This window comes from Camelina sativa, chromosome 2 (genome assembly GCF_030686135.1).
Source record: "Camelina sativa cultivar CO46 ecotype springtype chromosome 2, ASM3068613v1".
NCBI classification, from domain to species: domain Eukaryota; kingdom Viridiplantae; phylum Streptophyta; class Magnoliopsida; order Brassicales; family Brassicaceae; genus Camelina; species Camelina sativa.
In genome coordinates this window covers 20,578,668-20,606,449 of record NC_141881.1, presented here as the reverse complement: position 1 = coordinate 20,606,449, position 27,782 = coordinate 20,578,668, and the positions used below count along the sequence as shown (strand labels likewise).

General features: G+C 35.0%; 2 protein-coding genes and 4 pseudogenes across 8 annotated transcripts; 2 read left to right on the top strand and 4 right to left on the bottom strand.

Annotated features, from left to right (window-relative positions):
* Positions 1-1,944: 1,944 nt before the first annotated feature.
* Positions 1,945-4,827, bottom strand: LOC147948930 (uncharacterized; annotated as a pseudogene).
* A 948-nt stretch (positions 4,828-5,775) lies between these two features.
* Positions 5,776-7,145, bottom strand: LOC147948929 (zinc finger BED domain-containing protein RICESLEEPER 2-like; annotated as a pseudogene).
* A 323-nt stretch (positions 7,146-7,468) lies between these two features.
* LOC147948928 (uncharacterized) lies at positions 7,469-8,249 on the bottom strand (annotated as a pseudogene).
* Positions 8,250-11,646: 3,397 nt separating this feature from the next.
* On the bottom strand, positions 11,647-16,600 carry LOC104763391 (uncharacterized). 6 transcript variants are annotated; one of them, XR_015566221.1, is made up of 9 exons: positions 16,113-16,233; positions 15,330-15,439; positions 13,220-13,289; positions 12,890-13,128; positions 12,590-12,706; positions 12,371-12,413; positions 11,993-12,257; positions 11,806-11,889; positions 11,647-11,735 (listed from the first exon to the last, which is right to left on the bottom strand). XR_015566221.1 is itself a non-coding variant. In XM_087465539.1 (8 exons), exons 2-7 carry the CDS (start codon positions 15,420-15,422, stop codon positions 12,007-12,009), a joined length of 813 nt encoding a protein of 270 aa, XP_087321665.1. In that variant the 5' UTR covers positions 15,423-15,439; positions 16,113-16,600; the 3' UTR covers positions 11,647-11,889; positions 11,993-12,006. The 6 variants fall into 6 exon arrangements, 2 of the variants coding, with proteins under 2 accessions (XP_087321665.1, XP_087321674.1); XR_015566222.1 differs by having other exon boundaries at positions 11,647-11,726; XR_015566220.1 differs by having other exon boundaries at positions 11,810-11,889.
* A 5,605-nt stretch (positions 16,601-22,205) lies between these two features.
* Positions 22,206-24,740, top strand: LOC104727047 (BAG family molecular chaperone regulator 1). 2 transcript variants are annotated; one of them, XM_010446045.2, is made up of 5 exons: positions 22,206-22,780; positions 22,888-23,201; positions 23,305-23,561; positions 23,663-23,809; positions 23,892-24,740. In XM_010446045.2, the coding sequence occupies exons 2-5, from the start codon at positions 22,940-22,942 to the stop codon at positions 24,252-24,254; spliced, it is 1,029 nt and encodes a 342-aa protein (XP_010444347.1). In that variant the 5' UTR covers positions 22,206-22,780; positions 22,888-22,939; the 3' UTR covers positions 24,255-24,740. The 2 variants fall into 2 exon arrangements, with proteins under 2 accessions (XP_010444347.1, XP_010444351.1); XM_010446049.3 differs by having other exon boundaries at positions 22,343-22,796.
* A 593-nt stretch (positions 24,741-25,333) lies between these two features.
* On the top strand, positions 25,334-26,449 carry LOC147948927 (uncharacterized; annotated as a pseudogene).
* The last annotated feature ends 1,333 nt before the right edge of the window (positions 26,450-27,782 follow it).

Here is a 27,782-nt window from a genome sequence, read left to right as displayed (position 1 = left end):
CTCAAATCCCATTCAAAAACCCAAAAAAAAAAGCAACCTAATTACACAACAAATTAAGACGCTGGATGCATAAATAATATCGAACAAATAACACACAAATCCCAAGAATCAGGTCAACAATTAAACCAACACAATAATGGCATTAAAGTACGAGTATGTTACAAGAAAACCAATCGTTGGAAAAAAACACTCAACGGTACCAACAAAATTCAATACCAAAATAAAAGCAGAAATAAATAGCAAATCAGGTTAAGGAAATGATAGACATGCACAACGAACAAGTATAAAAAGTAGCAGCTCAGGCAGGGAAAACAATTACAAACGGCCAAAAAGTATTACTCACACTATAGCAAACACATATCCAATGGACTATATACTATATGCAATGTACTATACTCTAATTCCAACGCAAACACACCCAGGAAACAACCTTCATCTCAAACTCACAAGACCACACCGAGGAGAAGACAACATCACCTACACCATCCCCTTCACCAATGAGCAAATTCTACAACCGAGTAATAATCAATTCAACGAGATCACCAACTTCTACCTCACATTCCATGATATTGATGAAGCAACATCAGGTACTTTAACCAATAATTTGATAGATTTTATACAATCAGGTATTTTATTACTTGGAACAGAAACTACACAACAGATAGAAGTTTTCCTCGAAATCGAAGATAACAACCCAAATGCAGCAACAAGGCTAGATGTGGAAGTGGTAATAGGAGAGTTAGAAAATTCTCAAATACAACTGAAAGAAGAAGAAGATGAGGAATGCTCAATATGTCTCCAAGATCTAAAGGGGGAAACAAATATAAACATCCTACATTGCAATCACAAATACCACCATGAATGTATAACAACTTGGTTACGTCGCAAAACTACATGCCCCATTTGTAGAAGACAAATACTTTAAGATTCACTACGTTTTGTAATCCAATAAATTATCATGAATAATACCATTTCCCCAATTAAATAAAACAACAATATAAAAAGAATAAAAATGTTATATATACATTAGTGTAAATGTTAACAACTACCACAAAATCAACAAGACCATAGTAGACTATAAAATGGAAAAAAATGAAAAAAATGGAAACTCAAGAAACACAAAACGAAAAATAAAACACACCAAAACCCTTAAAAACCACAAAATGTTGCATTTTAACTTAAAATCAAAAAGTAATGCGGACTAAACCCGTGCGTAGCACGGGCTAACTAATAGTAATTTATAAGTTTGCCTTTCTTAGTCGCCAAAAGGAACATGACGGTTATAAATATAGGACAAGGAAATATCTCAATACTAGCAAATACTCAGTCTAACTTTCTCGTAAGACAGTGTGAAGCACCCGTACGTGTAAGTTATATACACGACACCGGTTGGAAGGTTGGACCTATACTCCAATAGATAGATATTTGGGCCTTTATGAAGTTAACTGCTCGGGCTTCGATGGTTGACTCTATTTCTGAATACATATTTAGACATAAACTTCTATCAGTTTTCATTAAACTCAAAGTATAACCACAAACTAAGATTTGTTGGAAGGGTATATATATCGATGCTACAAAGAGATTCTTCGATAGACAAAAGACACATCAATGCTATCCTGTGTTTTAAATGGCGAAAGGCGAGGTGAGGCTACAAAAGTCTGGTTTGCGCCTTGAGCCTAGTCACCAAACGCTCCGTGCCTTTGCTACATGAGGCGAGCCTACACACGGTTAGTCATAATCATTGATCTCTTAGCTATATTACCACAATTTGTGAGTCTAAAATATGGATCATTTGAAACATAGAGAAAGAGACAATCCAATAATAGTAAAACTGAGAACTAAAAACAAAACTAAGAAAAAGCCAATCCAACAAAACTTTAAACTGAGAACTGAAAACAAAACAAACAAAAAAACTAATCCAAACAAAGTTTTAAACTTAAAACTCTAAAAATTTATTTCATGATTCTCCTCATCATCATACTCAACATCTTGAGTGTCCTCATCTCCTCCTATGAAATCTTCTTCAATTTCATTCTCATCATCTTCATCAATCAAAGTCAGTGGAGTTGTAGATGACCTTTGAGATGATCTTGAAGCTGAAGTGGAGCTTGAGGCTGTATTCTTCCCTTTCTAAGCTCTACTTGCGAATTGTGCTGATGCTTTTTTGTCTCTAGTAAGATAGTTAGACTCATTAGCTCCAGATGCCCTGCTTACCTCATCCCATGTTAAATCATCATCTTCAAACACTAGATCATACTCAACAGTAAACTCTTCATCCATTCTTCCAACCAGCCACTCATTACAATCATCAATATCTTCTAGGATGATCGGATCAATGGTGTCTTTTAGCTTGTAACTCCGTTGTAAAGTGCGATTGTACTTAACAAACACCAAGTCATTCATTCTTGAGCCCTTTTCTTGGTATGGAGATGTTGAAACACGCTCCAGTTTCTCTCACAACCAGTTGCACTACACGTGAGACTAAGAGATTTTATGGCAAAGTCTCTAAGTGTTGGTGTAGATCCTCCATAAGAAGACCACCACTCAGCTGGTGCTTTTATTTTCTTTTGTATTTTTGCCATGGGCATCCCAAAGAGCCCTGAAGCACTTTTAAACTGTGCAACTCTGTGTCTATCTTATCTTGAGTTGCAATTTCAAGAACCAACTTTTCAATAACGTTGTAGAGACCTTTCACAACCTCTTCACAGTTCACCCCAAACTCTATATTATACTGAAATTCTGAATTTAAAAAGTAGCCAGCAGCGTGCAAAGGATGATGGAGTTGACAATCCCATCGCTTATCAATGATTGCAAATGCAACTTTGTACTGTTCGTCCTTCTCATTGAAGGTCCTAGCAATGATCTCTTTAGCCCTATCCATCGCTTCGTAAATGTACTCCATAGCTGATTTTTTCTCTCCGTCAACCAACCTAAGAACCTTAACTAGAGGCCCTATCAACTTGAGTGCATACACCACGCTGTGCCACAATCTGTCACTCATGATGAACTTTCACATTCATTACTCCTAAATCCTTTGGCCACTTGGAATCATTCCATTCTTCAGAAGTTACAAACTCCTCAAGCTTTTCCTCTGCTTGTGATACTGCACAAGTGTGATGAATGATGTAGCAAACCGAGTAACTGCTGGTCTATGTAGATTTGCTTGGTTTGTGAATTTCCTCATCATATTCACAAGAGAAGTGTGATTGTAGATGTAGCCATTTATGTAGATGCAATTCTTGATTGCAGACTTCATCGAAGAAAGATTTCCTATATCCTCCAACATGAGATCTATGCTGCACAAGGAAGTCAATACAGATGTGGTCGTTTCGCTATTAGCAATTGGCCTACAAGAGTAACAAAACACAAATCAATGTTAGTATCAGTCTCAAAAAAAAAGTTAGAAAAAAATAGAACCGTATAAAGTAACAAACTCACCAGTTTTTACATAGTTTGATGAGTTGTTCGTTATCACTTGGACAACATTAGATTCCCCAACTTCTTCCACCATACGATCAAGCTTATCAAACAACAAACTAGCATCTTTCGCATCTGTTGAAAGATCAACTAATTGATCCCTTTGGCGAGTTAACAAGAAAGTTAATAATGTCCTTTTGGACAACAAAATCAAGCCATCCATCAGACATGATTGAACAGCCTTTAGTTGCTCATTCTGTTTCGTGCTCTACCATCAGTTTTTCTGTTTCTCTTACTTCCTTTTTCAGGAAAGGAACCCGTAGCTCATACATAGTTGGTGGTTTAAAGCCAGACCCATATTGACCAGCTAATTCAATTGTTGCTCTAAAACTATCAAAGGTAACTGCATTAAACGGAAGCCCTGCATCATAGAACCACTTTGCAATAGCAGCACATGCCTTGTCCCTAAGATCCTTATCAGATTTTCTAAAAACTTATTTTCTATCTTTTCTTCCTTTCAAAATATCATGAGGAGTTGGACGAACATATCTATCCATTGGACCCTTACATTTCTTGGAAGGTGGCTGACTAGGCTGACCTTCATCTTCATCTTCATCTTCCACATCGTATATAGTGGCTTGTGGTGGCATCATTTGAGTAGTGGCTTTAACTTCAGCCTTGTTAAGCATGAAAGTCTTCACTTCTTCCCTCACATTGTCTTTAACTAGATTGCAGGCAGTAACATTCCTATAACCACCAACAATATGCTGTTTTACACGTTGAACTCTACTATTTGTGAATTTCTTTCAGAAGATACACATGAAGCTACCATGTTTACCAGAAACAGGAGTGGTATATTTCCATGTTGGATCTCTTGGCTTAGTAGAATCAAACATGATGAGGAGTTGATGAAGTAAGAAGGAAGAGTAGGGAGAATGGAGAAAAAGCTAGTCGTTAGAAGAGGCTAGAGATGTGAGAAGAGGCTGGAGGCGTGAGGAGTAGGAGTTTATATGCACGGTTTTTATAGGGTTTTCATTTTTTAGCAATCAAATCACGTCTGCATATTTTTTGGAAAAGTACAAGGCAAGTAAATATCAACTTTTACCTATAATTACCTTTTTCAGTACGCGACAAACGCTCCGGAGTGAGCTTCACGTCAAGGCGTCAAGGAGCGAGCGCCTTTGGACTATAGCCTCGCCTCATTTCCTAGAGGCGATGAACATTGAGCCTCACCTCGCCTTGAGCCTAGGTGCGCCTAGGCCATGCCTTTTAAAACACAGATGCTACCCCTCGACCAACAATATAATACTAAAACCGAACGTTGACTTCTGAGTTTTTGTCTCAGCCAAAATGAGGCCTTAGGAGTCTATGCCCCCTCACCTCCCGCACCATCAATCCATCATCGTCCATCGATCATTTACCTTTCTTTCTTTGCTCGACCATCAAGTCTCATGTTTTGGCTTCATTCTACTCCTACCAAGTATTTCTAGTGTTTACATGTTTTTAAATAAGTGTTTGCATTTTAGTCTTGTAGTTGGTGATTAGGTTTTCTGATGATCTTTGTCCGGCACAAATTTGGTTATATATAGCCTTCTTCTAGTCTAGGTTATTTCCGAGAATGAAACTAAGACTAAGAAGACCATATACTCTTAGTTTATGTGCCTATGTGAGTGCAACATCTTTTTCTCGACCCATATAATTCGTTGCTTTGCAACCATACACAACTTGTTTGTTTCTTTGTTTACGGCTATAAATAAACACATGATTTGTTTTTGCTTGTGCTTGCATGCTTGCTTATATTAATGATATTGTTTTGTTCATATAATCTCTACATAATTTCTGGTTTTATAAATTATGATGATTATGCATCCTCTATTTTTGTCTTCTAACTATTCATAAGCTTTCCATTTTGGATTTGGGTTTAGCCCTGGGCATTCGGGTGACCCGATCGGGTTCGGGTCGGGTATTCGGATTAAGGGGTCCTAGACCCATTCGGGTATTTCTAATATTCGGGTCGGATTTCGAATAAACACCCATCGGGTTCGGATCAGATCGGGTATCTGATTTCAATCCGAAATTAAGTAAACCAAACTCAATTTCATTCAATAAACCGATCAATAACCATAAACAGAAAGAGACCAATGTTCAAAATTCAAACCATAATCTCGTTCAAACAACCACATAACAAGATTGTTAAAGAAACAAATCCATGTCTTAATAAACCAAGTACTAAACGAGAGAGACAACAAAGTAAACCAAAATTAAAAAACCAAGTACTATCCGATAGTTCTTGTAGAACTGTCACCGATTGTAAAACCAAAACAACAAAACACCTTGCAGCTTCAAGTAGTGGAGACCTTAATCTTCAATGCAGAACTCTGAAAACAAAAAAAATGGATGAGCTAACATAAACTATAAGAGAGGCAAAAACAAAAAATAACAAGATCTAGTGATACAAACCTTTTTCAAGTCGATCTTCATATTCTACTTCTGCCAGAATTTGAGCATTGGTAAGAACTTTTAATTCAATTGCAATGTCTTGTTTCATCCACTGCTCAGTACACATCAAAACCTCAACCATATAGGGAGTTAGGCAACTTCTACATGGTTCTATTATCCTACAACTTGTGCTAAAAGCACTTTCAGATGCTATGGATGACACTTGCATAGCAAAGACATCACGAGCCATTTGTGATAGAATAGGGTACTTACCACAATTGACTTTCCACCAAGATAGAAAATCATACTCAGTCTCCATCATCACATCTGGATTCTCAACAGCCTCTTTCAGGTATGTAGTCAACTCATCTTTTGTTACTTGAACGCCAATCTCATTTAACGCTGCTTTGTACCTTTTATCAATTGTGAAAGACAAGGAACACTATCTGCTTCACTCACATCTGGCTGAGATGAATGAAAAGGCTGAGACTGAGATGACTGAGATGACTGAGAAGGCTGAGAATGCTGAGATTTAGCATACCGATCACTATACTCCTTGAACATATCAACCAGAAGATTGTAAACCTTGTCATACATCTCTTTATATGTTGGAGTCTCTTCACCATACAACTCGGCAAAACAAATCTTAGCAAAATGCAGCTTCTTACTAGGATCAAATATTGTCGCTATTATCAACATCAGATTGATATTACTAATCCCATCCCAATACTTATCAAACTTCTTATACATTTCCTCAGCCTTTTTCTTCAACTCAGAATCATAACTAGAACACATCATGTCAAGATTGGTTGATATGTTGACAATCTCCCCATAACACTTATGAGAATTCAGTCTAGTATAAGCCGAGACAATCAATGTTGAGTTGTAAAAAATCTCCAAAAACTTGTCTAACCTTTCAACCGCACGCCAGTTATTGAAGCTAGGAGGTCCAACTCTCTTTTTCCATTATCAGTCTCCAAGAAATGATCATTGTATAGCTTGTCTTCTGTCTCCATCTTATCAAATGCTACCTTGTACTTAATTTCCCTCTGCAACATCAAATAAGTCGAATTCCACCTAGTCTTAACATCCAAAGGCAAACTACTCCTTGTCATCCTAACAGAATCTATCTTCTGGTCAAATCCGTTTTGCCTATTTGTGTGGGATCTAAAATAAGAGATAGCATTCCTGATTGCAAGTACATTCTCAGAAACTTCAGTCAACCCGTCTCTCACTATCAAATAAATGATATGAGCAGCACATCTCACATGCATAAACTCTCCTTTCATAACTAAAGACTCGATCGTAAAAAAAAAACTAAAGATTCATCAGAAACGAGAGAGAAAGCAGTCTCAAACTTACTCAAAGCATTTGTATTTGCCGTTGCATTGTCCACTGTAATAGAGAAGACCTTCTCTATACCCCAATCAGCTAAACAATCAAGAAGAGTAGCTGCAATTGTCTTCCCTTTGTGGTCTATCACATACTTGAATCCTATTATAAGCTTCTTTAGTCGCTAATACTGATCAATGTAATGTGCTGTTATGACCATATAACTTGCACCTGTGATTAGCAATCGATTTTAAGATAAGATTAGAATAGATAAGTGAACTCAAAAACCAGCCATTAGTGAGTAAAAAGAAGGGTAAATGACATTACCTGTGACATCACTAACCCATATATCTGTTGTGAGTGAGACTCTTTGTTTGTTAGCAATGAACCACTTTCTCATTGTCGATTTTCTCTGGATAAACATCTCAACAATGTCCCTTGTGGCTGTCCTTCTGGAGTGTGGTTTATATAGATTCATCTGCATCCATGAACATATAGAAACATATTAGTATCATTACAATAAAATCCAGAAAAAAAAAAGGACAGAAAAAAAAAGAACACTATACCTTGCTACAGAAGTGTCTCCAAGCCATACATTCAATGAAAGATAATGGCAACTCCCCTATCACAAGCATCTCATTGGATGCTTCTCTGAAAACACTCTATGGAACTTTAGCATTTTGCAGATTTCCATCCTTATTAATGACCTGTTGAGTCAACTTTGGATCTTTTCCTTCTAGCCACGCCTTGTGCTCCTTACAGACTTCAAGATGATTCCACAAATTTTTAGTCCCTGAATTTGATAGACACTTGTATTCTCTCTTGCAATAGTGGCAGGTACATATATTGCGGTTATTTGGTAGCCTTGTGAAATGAACCCATACACCTGACCTTGGAGTGATTTGCCTCAGAGTTTTTGGTTGTTCATCTCCATCTTTATGATTCTGTTTTCTTTTTCCCCATTGATTTGCTTCTGGAGTCTGAAACCCTTCTCCTTGGTCATCAAACTCAAATCCATCTGCATCATTATCTCGATCATGTTGTGGAGATGATGAATCCATCTGCTAATTGTAAAAAAAATAATAATAAGTTAGTGAAAGAAAACACCATGTCACCATCGATCATTGATCACACAAAAAAAAATGCTCACACAAACAAGACCACCATCGATCACACATCAAAAACCACCATCGATCACACAAACAAGACCACCATTGATCACACAAACAAAACCCATCGATCACAAAAACAAAACCCCTCGATCACACATGAAACATGAAGCTAAACTAAAACAGAACCCAATCAAATGATCAAACTAAAACAATACAAGACATGAAGCTAAACTAAAACAGAACCCAATCAAATGATCAAACTAAAACAAAACAAGACATTGAAGCTCAAACACAAACAAAACCCATCGATCACAAAAACAAAACCCATCGATCACACATGAAACATGAAGCTAAACTAAAACAGAACCCAATCAAATGATCAAACTAAATCAATACAAAACATGAAGCTAAACTAAAACAGAACCCAATCAAATGATCAAACTAAAATAATACAAGACATGAAGCTAAACTAAAACAGAACCCAATCATGCTTTACTCAACAATACAAGACAAAAACACATAGAATTTCAAATAAATCATGAAGCTAAAACCAATTCTGAGTGCATAACACAGTTCGGATTCAAATGGGAAGAAGGAACAACATTGAGGAAACAAGTGAAGAACATGTGATTAGAACAGAAATGGGAAGAACACATATCTATTTTTATTTAGATAAAGAAACCAAATTAGATACAAGATAATTTGCAGAACACATGATTGATAATAGCGATAGAACACATAACATTTGCAGAACATGATTTGCAGAACACATGATTTGCAAATCGATCAACCGAACAAACAAATCCAAAAACCCACATAAATTGATACAAGATACAACAAAAATAATCACCTGTGAATGTCTCCGTGAAGTTTCAGACGGAGGAGATGAGTAGCAATTTAGGTTTTCCAGCTTGAAGAATAGTGTTTATAGATCTTGTAACTGGAAAACGAACCGGTGGTGAGAGGTAAAAGCAACAAAGCCAAACAAATTTATTCGTTATAGTGAGAGATCGTAGGGATAGGGGTTATGCAAAACAACTCTCAGCTAATTTTGATCAGATTTTGATCGGATTTCAGGTAAAACCCGATCGGGTTCGGATATCCGAATTTCAAAAATCATAAATCCATTCGGGTTTTTTCTTCTTTCAGATACGGGTTCGGTTCGGTTTTTTTGGATCGGGTTCGAGGTTCAGGTTTCGGGTCCGGGTATTTTGCTCAGGGCTATTTGGGTTTACGAACTCTGATATACTTACAATATGATGTTTTTGGTTTGATCATAACACCAATATAAAATTCAAATCCTTAGTCATGTCTCATTTTTGGCACTTTCGTATTTTTCTTTTTAGAATGTGAAATCTTATACTTCACAAAAGTTGTCTACAATGCAATGACAAGGGCAATATTTGGACTGAAATTAGAGCATAGTATAAAGAATGAAATTTAGAGTTTGAAGAAAAGATCTATGTTAGCCGATTTGAAAATCGGTGACAAAGTAGGTAGTGATGGACGTGATTGCCTGCTTGTAGAAGGGAGCTGAATCTATTTGGTATTAGAATATACATCATTAATATGGTTTTCTCTCTTCTATGTATGATGGACTCTTCTATCCTTCATGCAACTATCTTTTTTTATCTATATATTTGTATGGCTGTTCACTAAGTGTCTAATTCTCTCATTGTCTTTAGTTACATTTATACTTTTCTACATGGTATCAAAGCATTGGAGAACATAAACTAGAGAAATGGATTTGTTGCCAAACTCTATATTGTACATGTCCTTTCTCTTGCCACTAACCATTTTTGGTTGTGCAGCATGGATGTTAAGAATCCGTTTTCTTTTTAAGGAGAGCTTGAAAACAAAGTTTATATCTATCACTGCTGACCAAATTTTGGATGAACAATGATATGCAAGCTTGGGTTCATATGATGACAGTAGTCGTGTCTTCCTAATGCACATCATTACTGAAACCATCTATTGCTGGGAAAAGGAACACTCAAGCTACCCATATACTGTGACAGAAAAAGAAGCCGTGAAAAACAAACTTGAACGTCATGTATGAGACTATATGGCCCCGAACTAATTTAAGGAGATAGATGGTGAAAGACCATTGAGTGCTATCAAATGCCTTTGGGATATCAAACTTTGTGGTGAAGCGAGATGCTATGTTGTCTTTGTGGTGATATTGAACGTTTTTAGAAGTAATCTCTGTAACACCATGACCGCCATTTCTTAGTGGGCCCATGTCATCTCTAGGCCCGTAAGCCCATTCTTATCTGACAGTCTATATATTACATCAAGGAAGCTTTAAAAACTTGTTTTACCAACCCTACAAATCACCACATGATATTTCCTCATATTTTCTCCTCACTCACACGATTCCAACAATCACTTCCCAGAAGATCAGACATTTTAAAATTGTTCTAGCATAAGCACGCCTAATTGTGAAGTTTTCTTAAGACGGTTGACTGAAAGGATAAGTGCACTTTAATGACATAGGTGGTTAAATCAATTCTTTTAAACATTTCCGCAATCACCACCATATATCTTGAGACCGAATTGTTACAATTCTCCCTACTAACAGATCATTTGGGTTTGGTTATGATACCAAATGTAACACCACATTTGCGACCTTTTAGTGGTCCTCACGTCCTCTATGGGTTTGTGAATCTATCTTTGTCCAATGTAAGTTACAATCCTACCTACTCTACAAATCACCATATGATCTTTCATCGTATTTTGGGCTCACTCGCATATTTTCGGAAATCAACTCCCAAAAAATCACCTAACTCAAGATAATTGATTGAAAAAATAAATGCATTTTGGTGATATAAGTGGCTAAATTAACTCTTTTAAACATTTCTGCATGCACCACCGTATATCATGAAACCAAGGACTTTCCATTGTTTGAGAGGACTTTGTGGAGGTAGTTGCAACAATTTCAGCGTTTGATATTTTCGGTATCAACGAGGCGAGTGGCGTCTTTCTCTTTCGGTAACTTTTTTAACAACGTATTTCTTCTATTCATGCAATAACAAGCTGTTCCCACGGAGTGCCACGCTATGTAACAGCAGGACCAATTTCGACAAAGTTTTCTCATCTCTCTTTCTTTGCTTTATTATGTTGGCCGAAAATCCACCATCCGAGCATAATACTTTGTTATAGTTGAAGACGATAGACTGAATCATCCATCTGAACCCCAACTCAATTATATATAGGACATGGAGAAAGGCACAATCATATTATTTTTGGCCGAAAAATGGCCTCCCAAGAAGAGATTAAAACCGGACTGTGATAGTTGATAAGTTCTTGACATCTTATAAGATCCAAGCAGGTTGCTGAGATTATCTATGGAAGAGAAGACTTCACTTTAAAAAGACCTTTCGTGTCAAGCAGCTACAAATGTCTACCAAGCACACATTGGGATTCCTACAAAATCTAAAACATATGTACAAAACTTGAAACTAGTTTTTAAACATTCTAGGTTTTTGGAAAAGATATAAACAACCTACTCATATACTTTGGCTTTCTCTTACTCACGTACGTCTCTACCCCATTTTACTCCATTCTTCATAAACAACTTCAGTTTCTTCTGAATAAATAAATAAAACAAAGGTGAGATTACAACATACTTCATAAGTGTGTTTTCAAATCTAAAGATCATATATAACAAACTCGGATTAAATATCACATACCTACGATTGTGAATTCACTTTCTCGAGGAAGATGGGCGGTGATCTTCATACTTCCAATAAGATTTTGCACCTTCTCCAAGATCAGGATCCAGTTTGGCTTTTAGCCACCCAAGTCGAACAATAAGCTCTTCTATGTCCAAAATAGCAGCTTCAATGGAATCTGATTCCATGATGTTTAGTCTAAGACCTTCATAGCCTTGCACTTGCTGTGTGTCTTCCTTTGTTTGCTTTTCTCCGGTTTCGAGAACATCTTCCATTTCTTCATCTAATATAAAAACAAGTCAAACAAATGCTTCCATATGTTCAAGAAAACCAAATAAATTCAGTAAACAAGTAAACCATTTGAGACAAATCGTTCATTTAGATAGAAAAACTAACCTTCATTCTTAGGTTTCACAAGCTTAGCACACTTTTCCCCATCCTACAACATTAACATGTTATAATGAGGATACCAATGTCAGAAACATTACTTTTAAAATAATTCATATTTAGGATCATGAAGTTAAAACGTTTTTAAGAATCGAGTAAACTGAGGTTTTGCTACTAAAAAAATATCGAAAGCAAATACAAAATCACACATAAGAAATGAAAACTAACCACAGTACTAGGCACTTTCCAACCATCTTCAACAGACCAATCCAACCGTGGACGCAAACTCTTGCGCAAACCTCGATAAATCTTTCCTTCACCCTCTGGGTTAGGAAGCAACTTAATCTGCAGAAAAAAAAAAAAAAAAAAAAAATTATTCGCAGTTTCATATAGTCTATGTACGTTACATCACACTCCTTACAAACACCTTTCAATATATTTTAAAAACTTTTACACATCAAAAAAAAACCCATAGACAAGTAGTGAAACCGTAGATTGAAGAACAATAGCAAGCTGTTTTATACATACCTGACATAATTGCTTACCCTGGATACCCACAATTTCTCCAGACCAGTAACATTTATCTCTCCACCAATCAACTAAATCTCCAACTTTCCAAGACTCATGAACGACGACAAGAGGTTCTGTCTCACCCTTGAGATTAAGGTATTCACTTTCATGATAATGTGGTGGATACGTGGGACGAACCATTAGTTGACTCTCCGTCCCACCTTCAGGCGTCTCAAAGACTAGCGCATTATCTATCGCTGAAACATATATAATGTACAAGAGATTGTCAAGCTGATTAAATATTGATAAGAGTTAATTAAAAATATACAATGGATGATTTAAACTCACCTTCGTCTGGATAGTCAAGATACTTTAGCTTATACCTAAGTTCTCCACTTTCATAGGTTATATCCGTTATCTAATAACCCATTAAAAAACAAAAGATGTTGAAATTTTACACTGTTATATCTTGTAATAAGTAATAAGTAATAACATAAAAAGCACTCAAATATGAGAACGTTAAGATAAACTTGTGAGTGTATACATTCAGGAGAATAAAAGCTACAAGGATCTGGAAAACAAAACAGAGATGATGAGACACCGGAAATACAGATTTAGGTGGAGATATCAAAATGACAATGAGAATGATGCGTATGCTGATACAGATTTAGATAAAGAGTTCAGGATCTGAATTGGAACTAGAGGAACCACGTCTAAAGAGCTATGTTAAAGCTCCCAAGAGTTGTAATTTTGTAATTGATGCAATGGGCTAACATCAAAAGATGAATAATAGCTAAAACAATCTAATTTACAGAACTACCATCGAGAATCCAACAATCTAATTAACCACATGGACATGGCATGCCAAAACATGGAGAAAAAAAAAGATTGGTTGTCTCTTATCCAGTTTTTCACACCCGAAACGAACGGTCGGACCGTTTAACCCGCTCAGTATTCCAGTTGGAGTTTAGCTATAAAACCGAACAGTTAAAGACCCGGAAAAACTCGGATAAACCCGTTAAAAACCGGTGACCCGTCATTATTAACCGACCCGCCAGGTTTCGGGTTCGATTCTCAGCCTATGCCACTGGTTTTGGTCCACTAGCGTGTAAGACTATCCCAAAAAGGTGAAAATATTGGTTCTTTTGAGTAAAAATGTTTTGGAAGGAACATGATGTCAACAAAAAGACATGGGTCAATTTATTCCGGCCCACTTAAAATGTTAAAATAAGAAAAAATCACAAAGGTAGCTAAAAAAAAATTAAAAAGATAAACTAGCTACAGGGAGAAAAATCAAATTCAAGAGCATTTTTGTAATTCACTAAGTAAGACAAACAGAAAAAAGATGCACAAAAATTGTACAAGTGGATACAAAGAACATTAGAAAGTGAATGTAGTAGAAGATGAACAAAGACTTCCATAAGAACTCTATGGAATCAACAAACATTGCATTAAACGGTGACTAAAGGGGAGGTATTGGTTTAGGATTTAGAAAGAGTTTTAATGATTTTATGTTTTTTAAAATCTTGCTGATTTTAAAAATCATAGGAAATTAGAAAATAAAAATGAAGGATTCTAAGAGATTGTTTAGGAAGTTTTTTTAAATCTTGATGATTTGTTTTTCCTAATCTTGTCAAATCTTTCATAAAATCTTTCACAATCTTTCTATTTGATGAAAGAGTTTTCATGACTTTTATTATGAAAGAAATGATATAAAATCCTAAACCAATAACATAAAATTTGAATTCATTAACAATCCAAGATTCTTTTGTTTTACTTGAATAACATAAAACTTTTAATGACTTTTTAAAACTCTTAATTCAATAACACTAGATTTATCAAGACTTTAGATAACTTTTTACAAATCCACAACCAATAACACAAAATTTTTAAAGAGTTTTAAAAAGTCTTGATTGAATAACAACATATTTTACCTAATTTTAAAAATCATTAAAATTCTTTCTAAATCCTAAACCAATACCTCCTCTAAGATGTAGTTCTTATAACTAGCCTTCAAGATATATAAGGTAAATTGGTTATAGACATAAAATATACATACCAAATTACTCCTGGTAAGGATTATCAGTTTTGGGCAAAGGATCATATTTGGATTTTGACCAAACATCTAGCACATCTTAGAAAATTTGGTTTGGATTTGGATTTTGTTTGGATAGCAATGTTGACATGACTCAAGTAAAGACATGTTTACATCACTAAAAAAACATATCCTAAAGATGTTAAATAGATCTTTCTAAGACACCTATATGGAGTCAAAAGTAGCAAGGTGTGGCCCAACAAACTTAAGTGTACAATAAAGATGAGGATTTTTCATGAAGGAGTAAGAAGTAGACTAGTGAAAATCTTGCTAGTTCACAATGTGAACTTCAAAGAATTCTTGAACATGCCCTCTTGTTATGCCGAAGTTCGAGTTACATTTAACTTTTGATAGCCGCATTACCTTACAGCGAAACCAAGCCCCGCGGTATCCTTTGATAAAGGATTTCACTTCGACAATTTGATCAACTTGGAATGGTAAATTGATTTGAGTCATTTTTACTGGTATAAGAGCTGCACATTGTTAAAATTGTACTATGAATTAAGTTGGATAGAATAAGAATTTCTCATATAAATTAAATTTGTTCAAAACAAACTTGTTTGGGAAAAGTAGAATGAATTATATAAAAGATAGCAGAAACTACAATCTAGAAAATGTCAAAAGTAATAAAGGTATAGATGGTCATCTGGCTGCCAATTCATTTGTTTGTAAACTAAGCTTGATCTATTTTGAGTATGAATACTCTTGCAAACTAAACCACCTCACCTTGATCCACCAAATAGATCTATAAGTAGATAGAGAAAAAAAATTTGATGTTGATAGCATAATCAAAGAGTTTTCAAAAAAAAATTCAAAACAAACTCAATTTTTATTAAGAAAACTCATCTAAGATTAAATTGCTAGTATAAAACTTTGTTCAATATATATTGAAATTTTTCACAATTTTCAACTATTAATCAATAATATATTAGATCAAAGTTTTATACTAACAATCTATCTTTAAATATGAGTTATAATTTACAGGTTCAAAACTCATACCATTGAAAAACACCTGAAAAAATTAGGGAGAGAAGAAATTTTTCAAAACCAATTTTCATTCCAAAAAAAAAAAAAACATGGTTTTCAAAAACGTGTCTGACACCAGTACTCACCATAATCATTACGAGAAAGAGAAGTTTGAATTACCTGATATAGGGGCTGCCGGGCTGAGCTTTCAGATCTAGAACCGTACCAGGGAAACAAAATTAGGGGGGCGGCATCTATTTATGAGATGATGTGAGAAAATACCTAATTCGACACGTGTGCATTGAGAAACTGCCAGTCTGCCACGTTACATGACGTAAGATGATACTAGTATTAATTCTATCATGATATTGGGCTGGATCTGAAAACCTTACGGCCCCAAAAGAAAACTAACGCAAAATCCCCACTTCATTATCAAATATCAATCACAAACATTTTGTTAAGATATTGAAAGCAGATCAAACATAATTGTTGGGCATGATTTGCCGAAAAGAAGACCTAATAGGAAAAAGACGATTCGGATCAAAATTTTGAGAAACCGTGAAACGTATCTGGTCGATGGCAGTGCCCTACGGTAGGATTAGATGGTTTGTTCATTAGACGTAAGTAACCAAGCAAGAACATGAATGTAGGATAAGACGAGATCTAGTAAAGTGTTCGTTCTACTGTTTTTCTTCGACAAAGCAGTGATGTATTACAATAATATAGTCTCCGGAAATTATACAACGACTTGGCCCACCGTCATCAAAGAGGGTTAAGGTGTTCAAGGAGGATATATAGTTCGTTGGGCAATTTTAGATGGGTCGTGGTTGCCCCAAATTGCCTTGCTTCGCCCATCGGCAAATATGCCGGGTTCCGGAAACGGTTCAAAATTGTCGCCATATATGGTTTGAGTGATGCCACGGACAAATCCGAATCTTTGCCTACGGTCGGTTAGGTACATTCATTCTCTCCTTCAGTCAGAGATTTTGTAGATAAGTCTTGCTATATACAAAACCTAGCAATTATATTGAATGCAAGATATTCGTCAAATATGCATGGCACACATAGACCGAAATATAACGTGATTATCCACGAAGACTACAAGTTTGCCTTTCTTAAGTCGCCAAAGTAACATGACGGTTCTAAATATAGGACAAGGAAAGATGTCAATACGTTACTAGCAAATACTCATTTTAACTTTCTCGTAAGATATATATACGACGATACCGGTTGGATGGTTGGACCTATACTCGAATAGATAGATATTTGGGCCTTTAGGAAGTTAACTGCTCGGGCATGGATGGTTGGACCTATTTTTGAATGAAAATTTTACGTAAACTTCTATCAATTTTCATTTCAAAGTTGTGGCACAAACCAAGATTTGTTGTAAGGGATATATATTGATGCTAGACAAACGACACATCAATGTTACCCCTCGACCATTAACAATGTCTTTGGACAGTTGACATAATGGGTTTGTGTTAGGGTATATTGTGTCATCTATCTTTGAGTTCTTGTGGGACTTTGTTTGATAAACAAATTTTTTTGTGGGACTTGAGAAGACACAAATATATGTTTTAATGAACTCTTTGTACAAGTTTGTATAGAAGACGAAATACAACAGATGGATTTGGTCATTTGGGTGAGAATGTTTTGGAAGATCCGAATGATTGTCACATGAGATTGTCGGGAGATAAGTACATGACATAGTTATATTTGTATATGTATGTATGTAGTTTTTGTGGCTAACAAACAAAGAGTATGTTTTTGGAGTCAAGATCAACGATTCTGATTGTATCTTGCAGCTTCAATATTAGATACTTTGTTTAGGACTAAGTTTTACACCCTTATTTAATCTGTACTAATATTTTTGTAGAGTCTTTTAAGAATTAAATCTGTTTTCGAAACTATTAGCATTGAATGTCATTAATTGTTTAAATCATATTCAAACAACTTTAGTTAACTTTTTCTTTTATCTTTATAACCAAACACAATTAAAATATTTTAAATATTCATATATATAATGTTTTATAATTAATATAGATATTTAGAAGATTTACTTCATATTTAAACTTTTTATTCTCCTATTATCTTTATTTGAATTTAATTTTTAATTGTTGTGAATCATCATATAAAACTAAGGCTAACCAAATAGATTATGACCTCAAAGTTAAACAAGTCCATCCGATAGAGCTTTAAATAATGCAAAACAATATGTTCAAATTTTATTTCTGTCATAGATTATTATTGTGAAATACAAACATGCATTACACACTCATTTGAAAAAGAAAAAAAATTTACACTTATAAAAGAAAATGAACCAGGTCTTCTAGAAAATTTACTTAGAAACTGGACTAACGAAAACCTTATACTATTCCCTCGATTCCTATTAATCTAATTTATTTAATTCACATATTGAGAAAATTAACTATAAATGCATTTTTTATGAACAATTTTCTATAACCCTAAACCAATTATAATAATAATAAAAATTTGAAGTTTCTATTCATCATCAATAATTAGTAAAAATGCATTGAAACTTAAAAAGAAAATACTTTTAAACAATACGTTTTTCTAGAAATTTGATTATCAAAGAATAGGAAAAACCGAAAAACAAATATGTACAAACTAATATAATAATGATAACTAGATTAGGACCCGCGGTATACGGCGGGATAAGTTATTTATAACTCAACATTTAAATTATAAGTAGTATTTGTTGGTTAAATATTTTATAATTATATAATAATTTTTAATTTTATGGTTTAAACCATATAATACCTCAATATAATTTATTTTTACATAATATTTATTTAATCAATTTAATTAGATATTTCTATTCTCTGATGCCGATAGTGTAAACAAAATAATGAAATGATGTTCCACCCGTGTAACACCAAATTAATGATATATTACATTTATATAAATATCGATAAAACTCGTCCCGCTATATAACACCGTCCCGAGATATTTTAACTCGCACTATATCATCTTAATTTTTTGTATTTATTGTTTTGTATTATAAATATTAGATTGAGTTGATATGTTATTTATTAAGATTGTAACCATTTACATTTTATATGATTGGTGCTTCTTATAAATTTTAAATATTTATAATACTTAGAATTCTTAAAACGGTTGAGTATTTCTCATATTTGAAGTTTCATAAAAGTTTAAATATATTGTTAATATTTTAAAAGTCTTCTAACTTTTTAAAAGGTTGAAATATTTATAATATTTAAACTTCTTATAAAGTTTAAATATTTATAATATTTGAAACTTCATAAACATTTAAATATTATAAATACTTATATTTTTTAGAAAGTTTATTTATAATAGTTATACTTTTATAAAATATAAATATCTAGAATATTTAACTTTTTAAAAATCTTTAAAATAAAGAACCGGAATAAACCAAATAAAAGTTTATTAAGTTTGAATACCTGATAAATCAAGGTTTTTACTCATTTGGTATTCTAAATCATTTTGGTCTCTTTTATAGTATGACTTTGAACCATTGCCCAATTTTTTTAGTCGATGTGGGTACTGTACCCGTATTTTTTATTCATCTATTAAATAATATATGTCCGTTTTTAAAAATTTCTATTACATCATATGCAGGAAAAAATCAAAAATTTTATTAACTAAATGTATTATAGGATAATTCAAGATAATTTAAATATAAATTCAAATAAAAATGAAAGAGAATCATATGTTTATGTTTGAATGACATAGAAAGATTTCCTTATTTTTTTAAATTTTACCTATAATTAATTTTGAAATTTGGTAACTAATATTAAAATTAATACATTGAATACTAATTGTTTCCAAAATGAATTTTTTGTCAAAAGTTGCTGAAAATTACTAGTATAGATACAGATTTCCATAAATATATAATTATTAATTGGTCGGGTAAAACGTCCCTACTCAACTATGTTTTGTTTATAAATCAACGAAAAAGAAATCAGGAAATCAGGAAGAATCCTTATAAAATGTTAGAAACGTAAAAGATTCGACTTAATTTAAAAAGTTGTTTATTACTACATAATTCAATAACTACTCAAATATAATAAGGGGGTCAATTAGGTAATCAGTAGTTAAGGAAGCAAATTAAAGAAAGGTGTTGAATAAATCCAAGCAGGCAAGCACCGGCCATAGTCATATTAGTCAGCGTCGGCTAAAGCGAAATCAGAGCGCACCGTCAGCGTCAAAACAACGCGATGCAGAGGAACAAACCCACTCGGAACTTGTGTGCGTGTGAGGTCTCACGTGCCGCAAGTGTCGGTGGCTGCACGTTCGATTCACAGTGACGACCCGAGAGACAGGATAAAAAAGTACAAAAGTCAAAAAGGAGATAGAGAGTGAGAAAAGCAAAAAAATTTGTAATACTTTCGCTTTGTTTACTCTTTACGTCAAATTCTAATATATAGTTTTTTTTTTATAAAAAAATTGTACTTTTAAATTTTGAAAAAAAAACACGTGAATTTTCTTAGTTACGGCTTCTGATTGTGAATTTTGTTTACATTGTAATTTGAACGTGTTATCTAATGGTCCGAGCAAACACATGATTCGAGCATTTTGGACGTGAGACCGACAAGAGCTTGGTTATAAGAAACGGTTTGATAAAATGTCAATAACATGATCACGCAATATATATCTCATATGAAAGATTAGATGCGATAATAATCAAAACTACAACCTATAAATGATTAATTACAATCACTTTCTCATATGGTTTTGAAATACATTTTTGGTTTTGAAATACCAGGAGAGACACACCACCAACACCAATGCGAGGGAGTTTAATTTGTGGTTAAACCTAAAGCATGGAAGTTAATATTTCCTCCATTTTTTATTAGTTGTCGTTTAAGATTGTTTCACACAAATTAAGAAAACTATTAGTTTTACTGTTTTATCCTTTTTAATATATTTTCTAATATTTTTATCGGTCAAAATATTAAAACAATTAGATAAAATTAGAATATTTCCCAAACATTTACATTGGAAATCTAAAATGACAAGTATTACGACACAAAATTTTAACTCTAGAACAAAGATTAATAAAAAACGTAGGGAGTAACAAAACATAAACCATAGTGAAAGAAAGAATCCTTCAAGGTACTAGGATACTTCTGATCAAATTATACTATGGATCGTGTTCAATGCCTTCGACTCCGAGTAACAACATATATAATCCGTATCCAAACGACGCCAATCAAACATTTCTATATTTCTTTTTTGCATTTTTGTTCAATGTCAATTTGTCGCCAAAGTGTAACTTTTTATCATGGTAGCAATAATACGACGTTTTATAGTCAGTATTAGTAAAGACGAATCAATTTAGTAAATATTAGTATATAATTTTTTTTTGGTTTAGTATAAAACATATTGCAATTATTGTATTTTCTTCAACAATAATGGTTCATGAAAAAAAGGTTTTGCATGATTAGATTCTATGAAATGGTTCCCAAAAAAAAAAAAATGATACTAGATCAAAAGAAGGCAAGGATGAAGCAAAAATAGTCTTGAAACTAACGTTGACAAGAGTTTACCAAAACACACATAAAACGAGGAGTCGAAGAAGGAAGACTTAAAAAAGGTTAATTTGGTTATGGTAAAATAGCTTAAGAATCAGCGATCGATCCCAAATGGTTCGCCGTCGAACACGTAGGATAAGAACCACACACACATGGTTGTGTTTTTAAAGACCAACGCAGAGTCAATGATTGGATCCATATATGAATTTTTCCCAAATTGTCATTAGCCATCATCACACGTGGACGACAGGACCGATTCGTCTTCTAATGCCTTTACCTGCACCTCATCGTACAATAACATTATCCCCCTCAATTCGTCATACGTATTTGTTTATTTTTCTTAATTTATTACTATGTACAAAGTACAAAAACATAAGCGTAATGAAGCCACTAGGTGCTTTAATGCTTTGTTAGCTACCCTTTCCATTTCTGTACTCTCTTTTTTGGTATATGAATCATTGTTGTTTAATTGCACAATTATAGTATACTTCTTCCTTATCTCAATATTTTTTTAATTTCTTCTTTTCTTTTAGACTATAAGTTATACGTTTACCGATCTACATACAGATTATTCATGTCTATTATATCACTATAGTCTAGAACTGATTAGTGAAATTATATCCACTCGAACCTACTCCTATAAGCTATGTTTTGCTCAATGATTAAAAAGTTAACCTGAAGAAGTGAACAGTAAGATAACTATAATAATTAACATACACTCTAATTTCCAAATGATAACTTTGTCACTTTGGAAAAAAAAAATAGTAGTAATCCAATGAAAACACAAAAGAAAAGAAAACAAAATATATATATTCCGACAACAAAAAGAAAAAAAACTTACATATATATACAATTAAAATGTATGTAAAAATTGACTTATAATAAGTCACAAGCACAACTTAGCTGGCCACTCGTTATATTATTCTTCTCCTCGGCTTAAATAATTAAAAGTATTTTTAATATTTTGCCCCAAACGGGTTTCTCTGAAACTAAGAAAACTCGGAACAGAGAATCCGGATGCTTTTCTCTGATTCTTCTACTCTTTCCTAAATTTTCTCGGGAAATCCCAAAAAACTTTCTCTTTTTTTTTTTTTTTTTTTTTTTCTCTGAGTGAAATTAAAAAAACTTTTCGATCTGAAGTCAAATTCAAGATTCTTCAAAAATTTGGAAGCTCAAAGAAGAAGAAAGAGTTAGTTAGATCAGGAAAAGGTCTCTGGTTTGATCTTTGTAGTACACGTGGCGAAATGGGTTGGACTTGGACTTTGGAGTTGTATTGTTGTTGATGATGTTCCTCCAAGTCCCAGATTTCTTGTAATAAACATTCTTTGTGTGTCTTGTCTCCAATGTCTTTTGTCTTTCTTTCTTTCTTCTGGTTAACGAACTAATAATCTCTCTCTCTCTCTATATATATATATCAGAAAGATCCTTAGATCCGTTTAATTGAGAGGAAAGAAGAAGAAAAGGAAAAAAATGATGAAGATGATGAGAAACAAACCGACTAATCTTCCGGCGGCGGCGACGGCGACGGCGACTAATGGCGGCAGAGGTTCCGGTGGCGGCGGCAGGGAGTCAGGCGGTCATGAGTGGGAAATGAGACCTGGTGGTATGTTGGTTCAGAAACGTAACCCGGATTTGGATCCTGTTGGACCTCCACCACCGCCTATGATCAGAGTTAGAATCAAGTACGGTGCCGTCTACCATGAGATCAGTATCAGTCCTCAAGCTTCTTTTGGTTAGTCTCTCTATTTAACTATATTTGGAACTTTGAAAAATTTGGAGAAAGGGTTATGGAATATAGAGAGAGAGAGATTTATGTTGGTTGGTTGATGATGCAGGGGAGTTAAAGAAGATGTTGAGTGGACCAACGGGTATACACCATCAAGATCAGAAGCTAATGTATAAAGATAAAGAAAGGGATTCTAAGGCGTTTCTTGATGTTTCGGGAGTTAAAGATAAATCCAAGATGGTGCTTATCGAAGACCCTATTAGCCAAGAGAAACGGTTCTTGGAGATGAGGAAGATCGCCAAAACCGAAAAGGCGTCTAAAGCGATTTCTGATATTAGTCTTGATGTTGATAGACTTGGCGGACGGGTAATGCCCTTTGCCCGCTTTGCTCTTTCTTTTTTTTCACTTTCTTAGGTTTTGTTTCTTGCGGTGAAATCTTATTGTGTGTGTGTGTTTTGTGTGTGTAGGTTTCGGCGTTTGAGATGGTTATTAAGAAAGGAGGAAAGATTGCGGAGAAAGATCTTGTAACGGTGATTGAGTTGTTGATGAATGAGTTGATTAAGTTGGATGGTATTGTGGCTGAAGGTGATGTGAAGTTACAAAGAAAGATGCAGGTAATGTAATATCATCTCATGACCGAAGACTTTTTCGTAATGTTCTTTAGTTGTAACGTTTGATTTCGATGTATATATGCAGGTGAAGAGAGTGCAGAATTATGTCGAAACACTCGATGTCTTGAAGGTGAAAAACTCCATAGCTAATGGACAGCAGAAACAGTCAGGTGCTCCTAAGCGACTTGCACCGATTCAAGAACATAACAATGAAGAGAAACAAGAACAGAAACCGATACAGTCTCTCATGGACATGCCTATACAATACAAGGAGAAGAAACAAGAGATACAAGAGGAGCCAAGGAACTCAGGATCAGGAGGACCATTTGTGTTAGATACGTCCACTAAATGGGAAACATTTGATCATCATCCCGCTACACCATTGAGCTCGACTACTGCAAATAATCACACGGTCCCGCCCAGGTTCAATTGGGAATTCTTTGATTGAAAAAAAGGTTCACATTTTGTGAAATGATCTTTTTCTTTCTTTTCACTTGTATGATTATATAATTCTTGTGTGGAGGTGTTGTTGTTTTTTTTTTTTCTCTTTTTTGTTTTCAGGCTTCTTCATCATGATTATGATTCTTTTGATGTACTTAGATTTTTGTGTGGCGTTTGTTTATTGTACTGGGAAATAAACAGAGACGCTACAGAGAAGTGATTATGAAAAAAATCTGTGTTTCACTTTCTTCTTCTACAACCTTAGAAATTTTTCATTTGGTGTTTTTTTCTTACTTGTGTTGCAAGGGACTGAAACCTTCTTGATGCGAGAGAGGGTCTCTTTCTCTCTCTGTCGGTTTCGTTTTTTACTCAACTTTGAAGGATATCAAAAAAGTAGACAATGTGTAGGTCTTCTAAGTCCTATTATCATATCAGGCTCTGAACAAAAGTTTTTTCCTTCTCATCTTTTGTCAATAAGACAACTTTTACTTTTTTTATTTTTCTTAGAATGAGGCAAAATCATGCATATCCAAGGTGGGGCATCTTTTTGTTCACAAAAATGAGGAGAAATAAAGTTGAATACAGAGAATTTCATATAGAGCCAAATATTTCTTGCCATAATTTTATTTACGGTTAAGTTGTGTTTTTATCTTTTGTTCAAGGCAATAGTTACTTTGCGTTAAGATGAGAGATATTGGGGTCGATTTGCCTCGGGGAATCATAGTGAGTACGAACTTGTGGGCTCGTGCTGAACCGTTTTGGACTATGGTTTTGACATCAAAATGATGACGTTTATTGAGAGATATAAATGTGTATATGTAATATTCATATTGTCTAAATCTAGTTGTGTAATATCTGTAAGTACTTAGGTTTAATTGTATGAGTATGTATATAAGGGCTTTAGCCTCCGATGAATACAAGCAAGAATACCTTTTACACCAAACTAGTTTTCTTTACATGGTATCAGAGCAATACCTAAATTTTTAGGCTTTATGATCTTTGGCTCTTCTACATCTTTGATCTGTTTTTCTATTTTTCTTTGACCTAAGTATCTCGATCTATTCTAATCGATATACTTTCTCTACGATGACAGAAGAATCTGTTACTAAACCTACCTCAACCATGACGTCTACTCATCCTGAATCTATGCGTCGGAGAATTGATCCTTATGATCTCTCATCTGGGGATAACCCCGGAACTATCATCTCGCATCCACAACTACGAGGAAGCAACTATGATGAATTGGCGTTGAATTTACGTCTTGTCCTTCGCGCAAGGAAGAAGTTTGGTTTTGCGGATGGATCGATTCTCAAACCGAGTGATGACTCAGATGACCTTGAGGACTGGTGGGCGAATAACGCCATGGTGGTTTCGTGGATCAAGCTTACGGTGGCGTCGGATTTGAGCAGTTCGTTGTCTCACCATGAAATTGTTTGTGATCTGTGGACGCATATACAAAAGCGTTTCTCAGTGAAGAACGGGCAAAGGGTTCAGCGACTCAAAACAGAGCTTGCCAATTGCCAGCAGAAAGATACGGTTGTGGAAGCATACTATGGGAAGCTTAATAAACTGTGGACGAGTCTTGCGGATTTTCAGAGAGCTAAAACCGTGGAAGAGATTGCAAAGGAGCGTGAGGAGAATAAGTTTCACCAATTTCTTATGGGTTTAGATGAAACCTTGTTCCGTGCAGTGAAATCTTCTCTCCTATCTCGTGATCCATTGCCTTCTCTTGATGAGGCATATCAGGTTGTGACTCAAGATGAGGAGTCTAAGAGAGGGAGGTTTGCTGGAAGAACGCAACGAAGGTGCGAGTTTTGCGGTGCAAACTTTGGTTTGCTCTCGTCAACAGAGTGTGCTTCGTGATCCAGCTGCGGTTTGTACTAGTTTTGGACGAACCGGACATCTTGCTGCCAACTGTTTTCGCAAGATTGGCTATCCTTGGTGGTGGGGTGATCGTCCTCGGTCGAATGGCTCGAATCTCCGACTACACAATCGGGAAGCTCGAGTGGCTCTCATGTTGAACGACGTGGAACTCTGTCTCTGCCATCTAAGAGCGTCGAACCAGCTCATGCCAACCAGGTGGTACTTGCTAAACCAACTGCAGTTGCTAATTCGGTTATCACAGAGGCTGATCGTTCGGGAATCATTGGCTTAAGTGATCAAGAATGGAAGTCCTTGAAGAAGATGCTTATAGAACGATAGTCAGACACACATGAGCGACTCTCGGGTAAGTATTTTATCGAATCATGGGTTATTGATACAGAGGCTTCTAATCACATGACGGGAAGCATTGAGTTCCTTGTTGAAGTTTGTGATATGCCCCCGGTCTATATCAAGTTACCGGACGACCGATTTACTTTGGCAAATAAAAAGGGAAATGTGTGTTTGGGTTCAAAGCTGCGATTGTCGGATGTGTTTTTTGTGGATAGTCTTCAATGCCATCTTATTTCAGTTTCTCAACTCACTAGAGATAGGTGATGTATCTTTCGGATCTCTGATAGACTTTGTGTTGTTCAGGACCACATCACACAGATGCTGAATGGAGCCGGTGAGCTGGTGAATGGAATTTATTTCTTTAGAGGAGTGGAAGTAGCGGCAATGACACAAATCTTGGACCAGAAAACTGATGATCGGTGGCATCGACGTTTGGGACATCTCTCATCTAAAGCAATGGAGATGTTGAAGTTATCTAATAATAATATTAGTAGTTGTGGTTTTGATTCAAAGTCTTGTGATGTTTGTATACGCGCTAAGCAAACACGTGATTCTTTCCCTTTGAGTATTAATAAGACATCAGCGGTTTTTGCATTAGTTCATTGTGATCTATGAGGTCTTTATCAGACTACGGCAATTTGTGGGTCAAGATTTTTCCTCACCATAGTTGACGATTATTCACGGGCCGTATGGCTGTATTTGTTGCCATCGAAATCACATACAACTTCTACACTACATGATTTTGTCTCTCTTGTTGAGCGACAATTTGATAAGAAGATTAAGACAATTCGGAGTGATAATGGATCCGAGTTTCTTTCTCTTAGTTGCTTCTTCCGGGACAAAGGAATTATTCATGAGACTTCTTGTGTTAGGACACTCCAACAGAACGGTCGCGTAGAGTGCAAGCATCGACATATACTAAACATTGCGTGGGATTTACGTTTCCAATCATCTCTCCCTGTGGAATTTTAGAGTTTTTATGCACTGACCGCGGGTTACTTGATTAACCGCACACCAATTGCTGTTCTTAATGGGAAGACTCCCTTTGAGATGTTATATGATCAACCACCGCCAATGAATCACCTTCGGGTGTTTAGTTGCTTATGTTACGTTCATGATCAACGCCGGGATGGTGATAAGTTTACTTCTCAGAGCAATAAGTCGATTTTTCTTGGTTATCCGTTTGGGAAAAAGGGTTGGAAGGTCTATAATCCTGATAGTGGTGTGATTTCTGTTTCTCGCTATGTCATTTCTGTTTCCATATGCTGTCACAGCTTACAAGGTGTCCAATCGATTCTTATGTAGATTGTTCTCAGTTTTC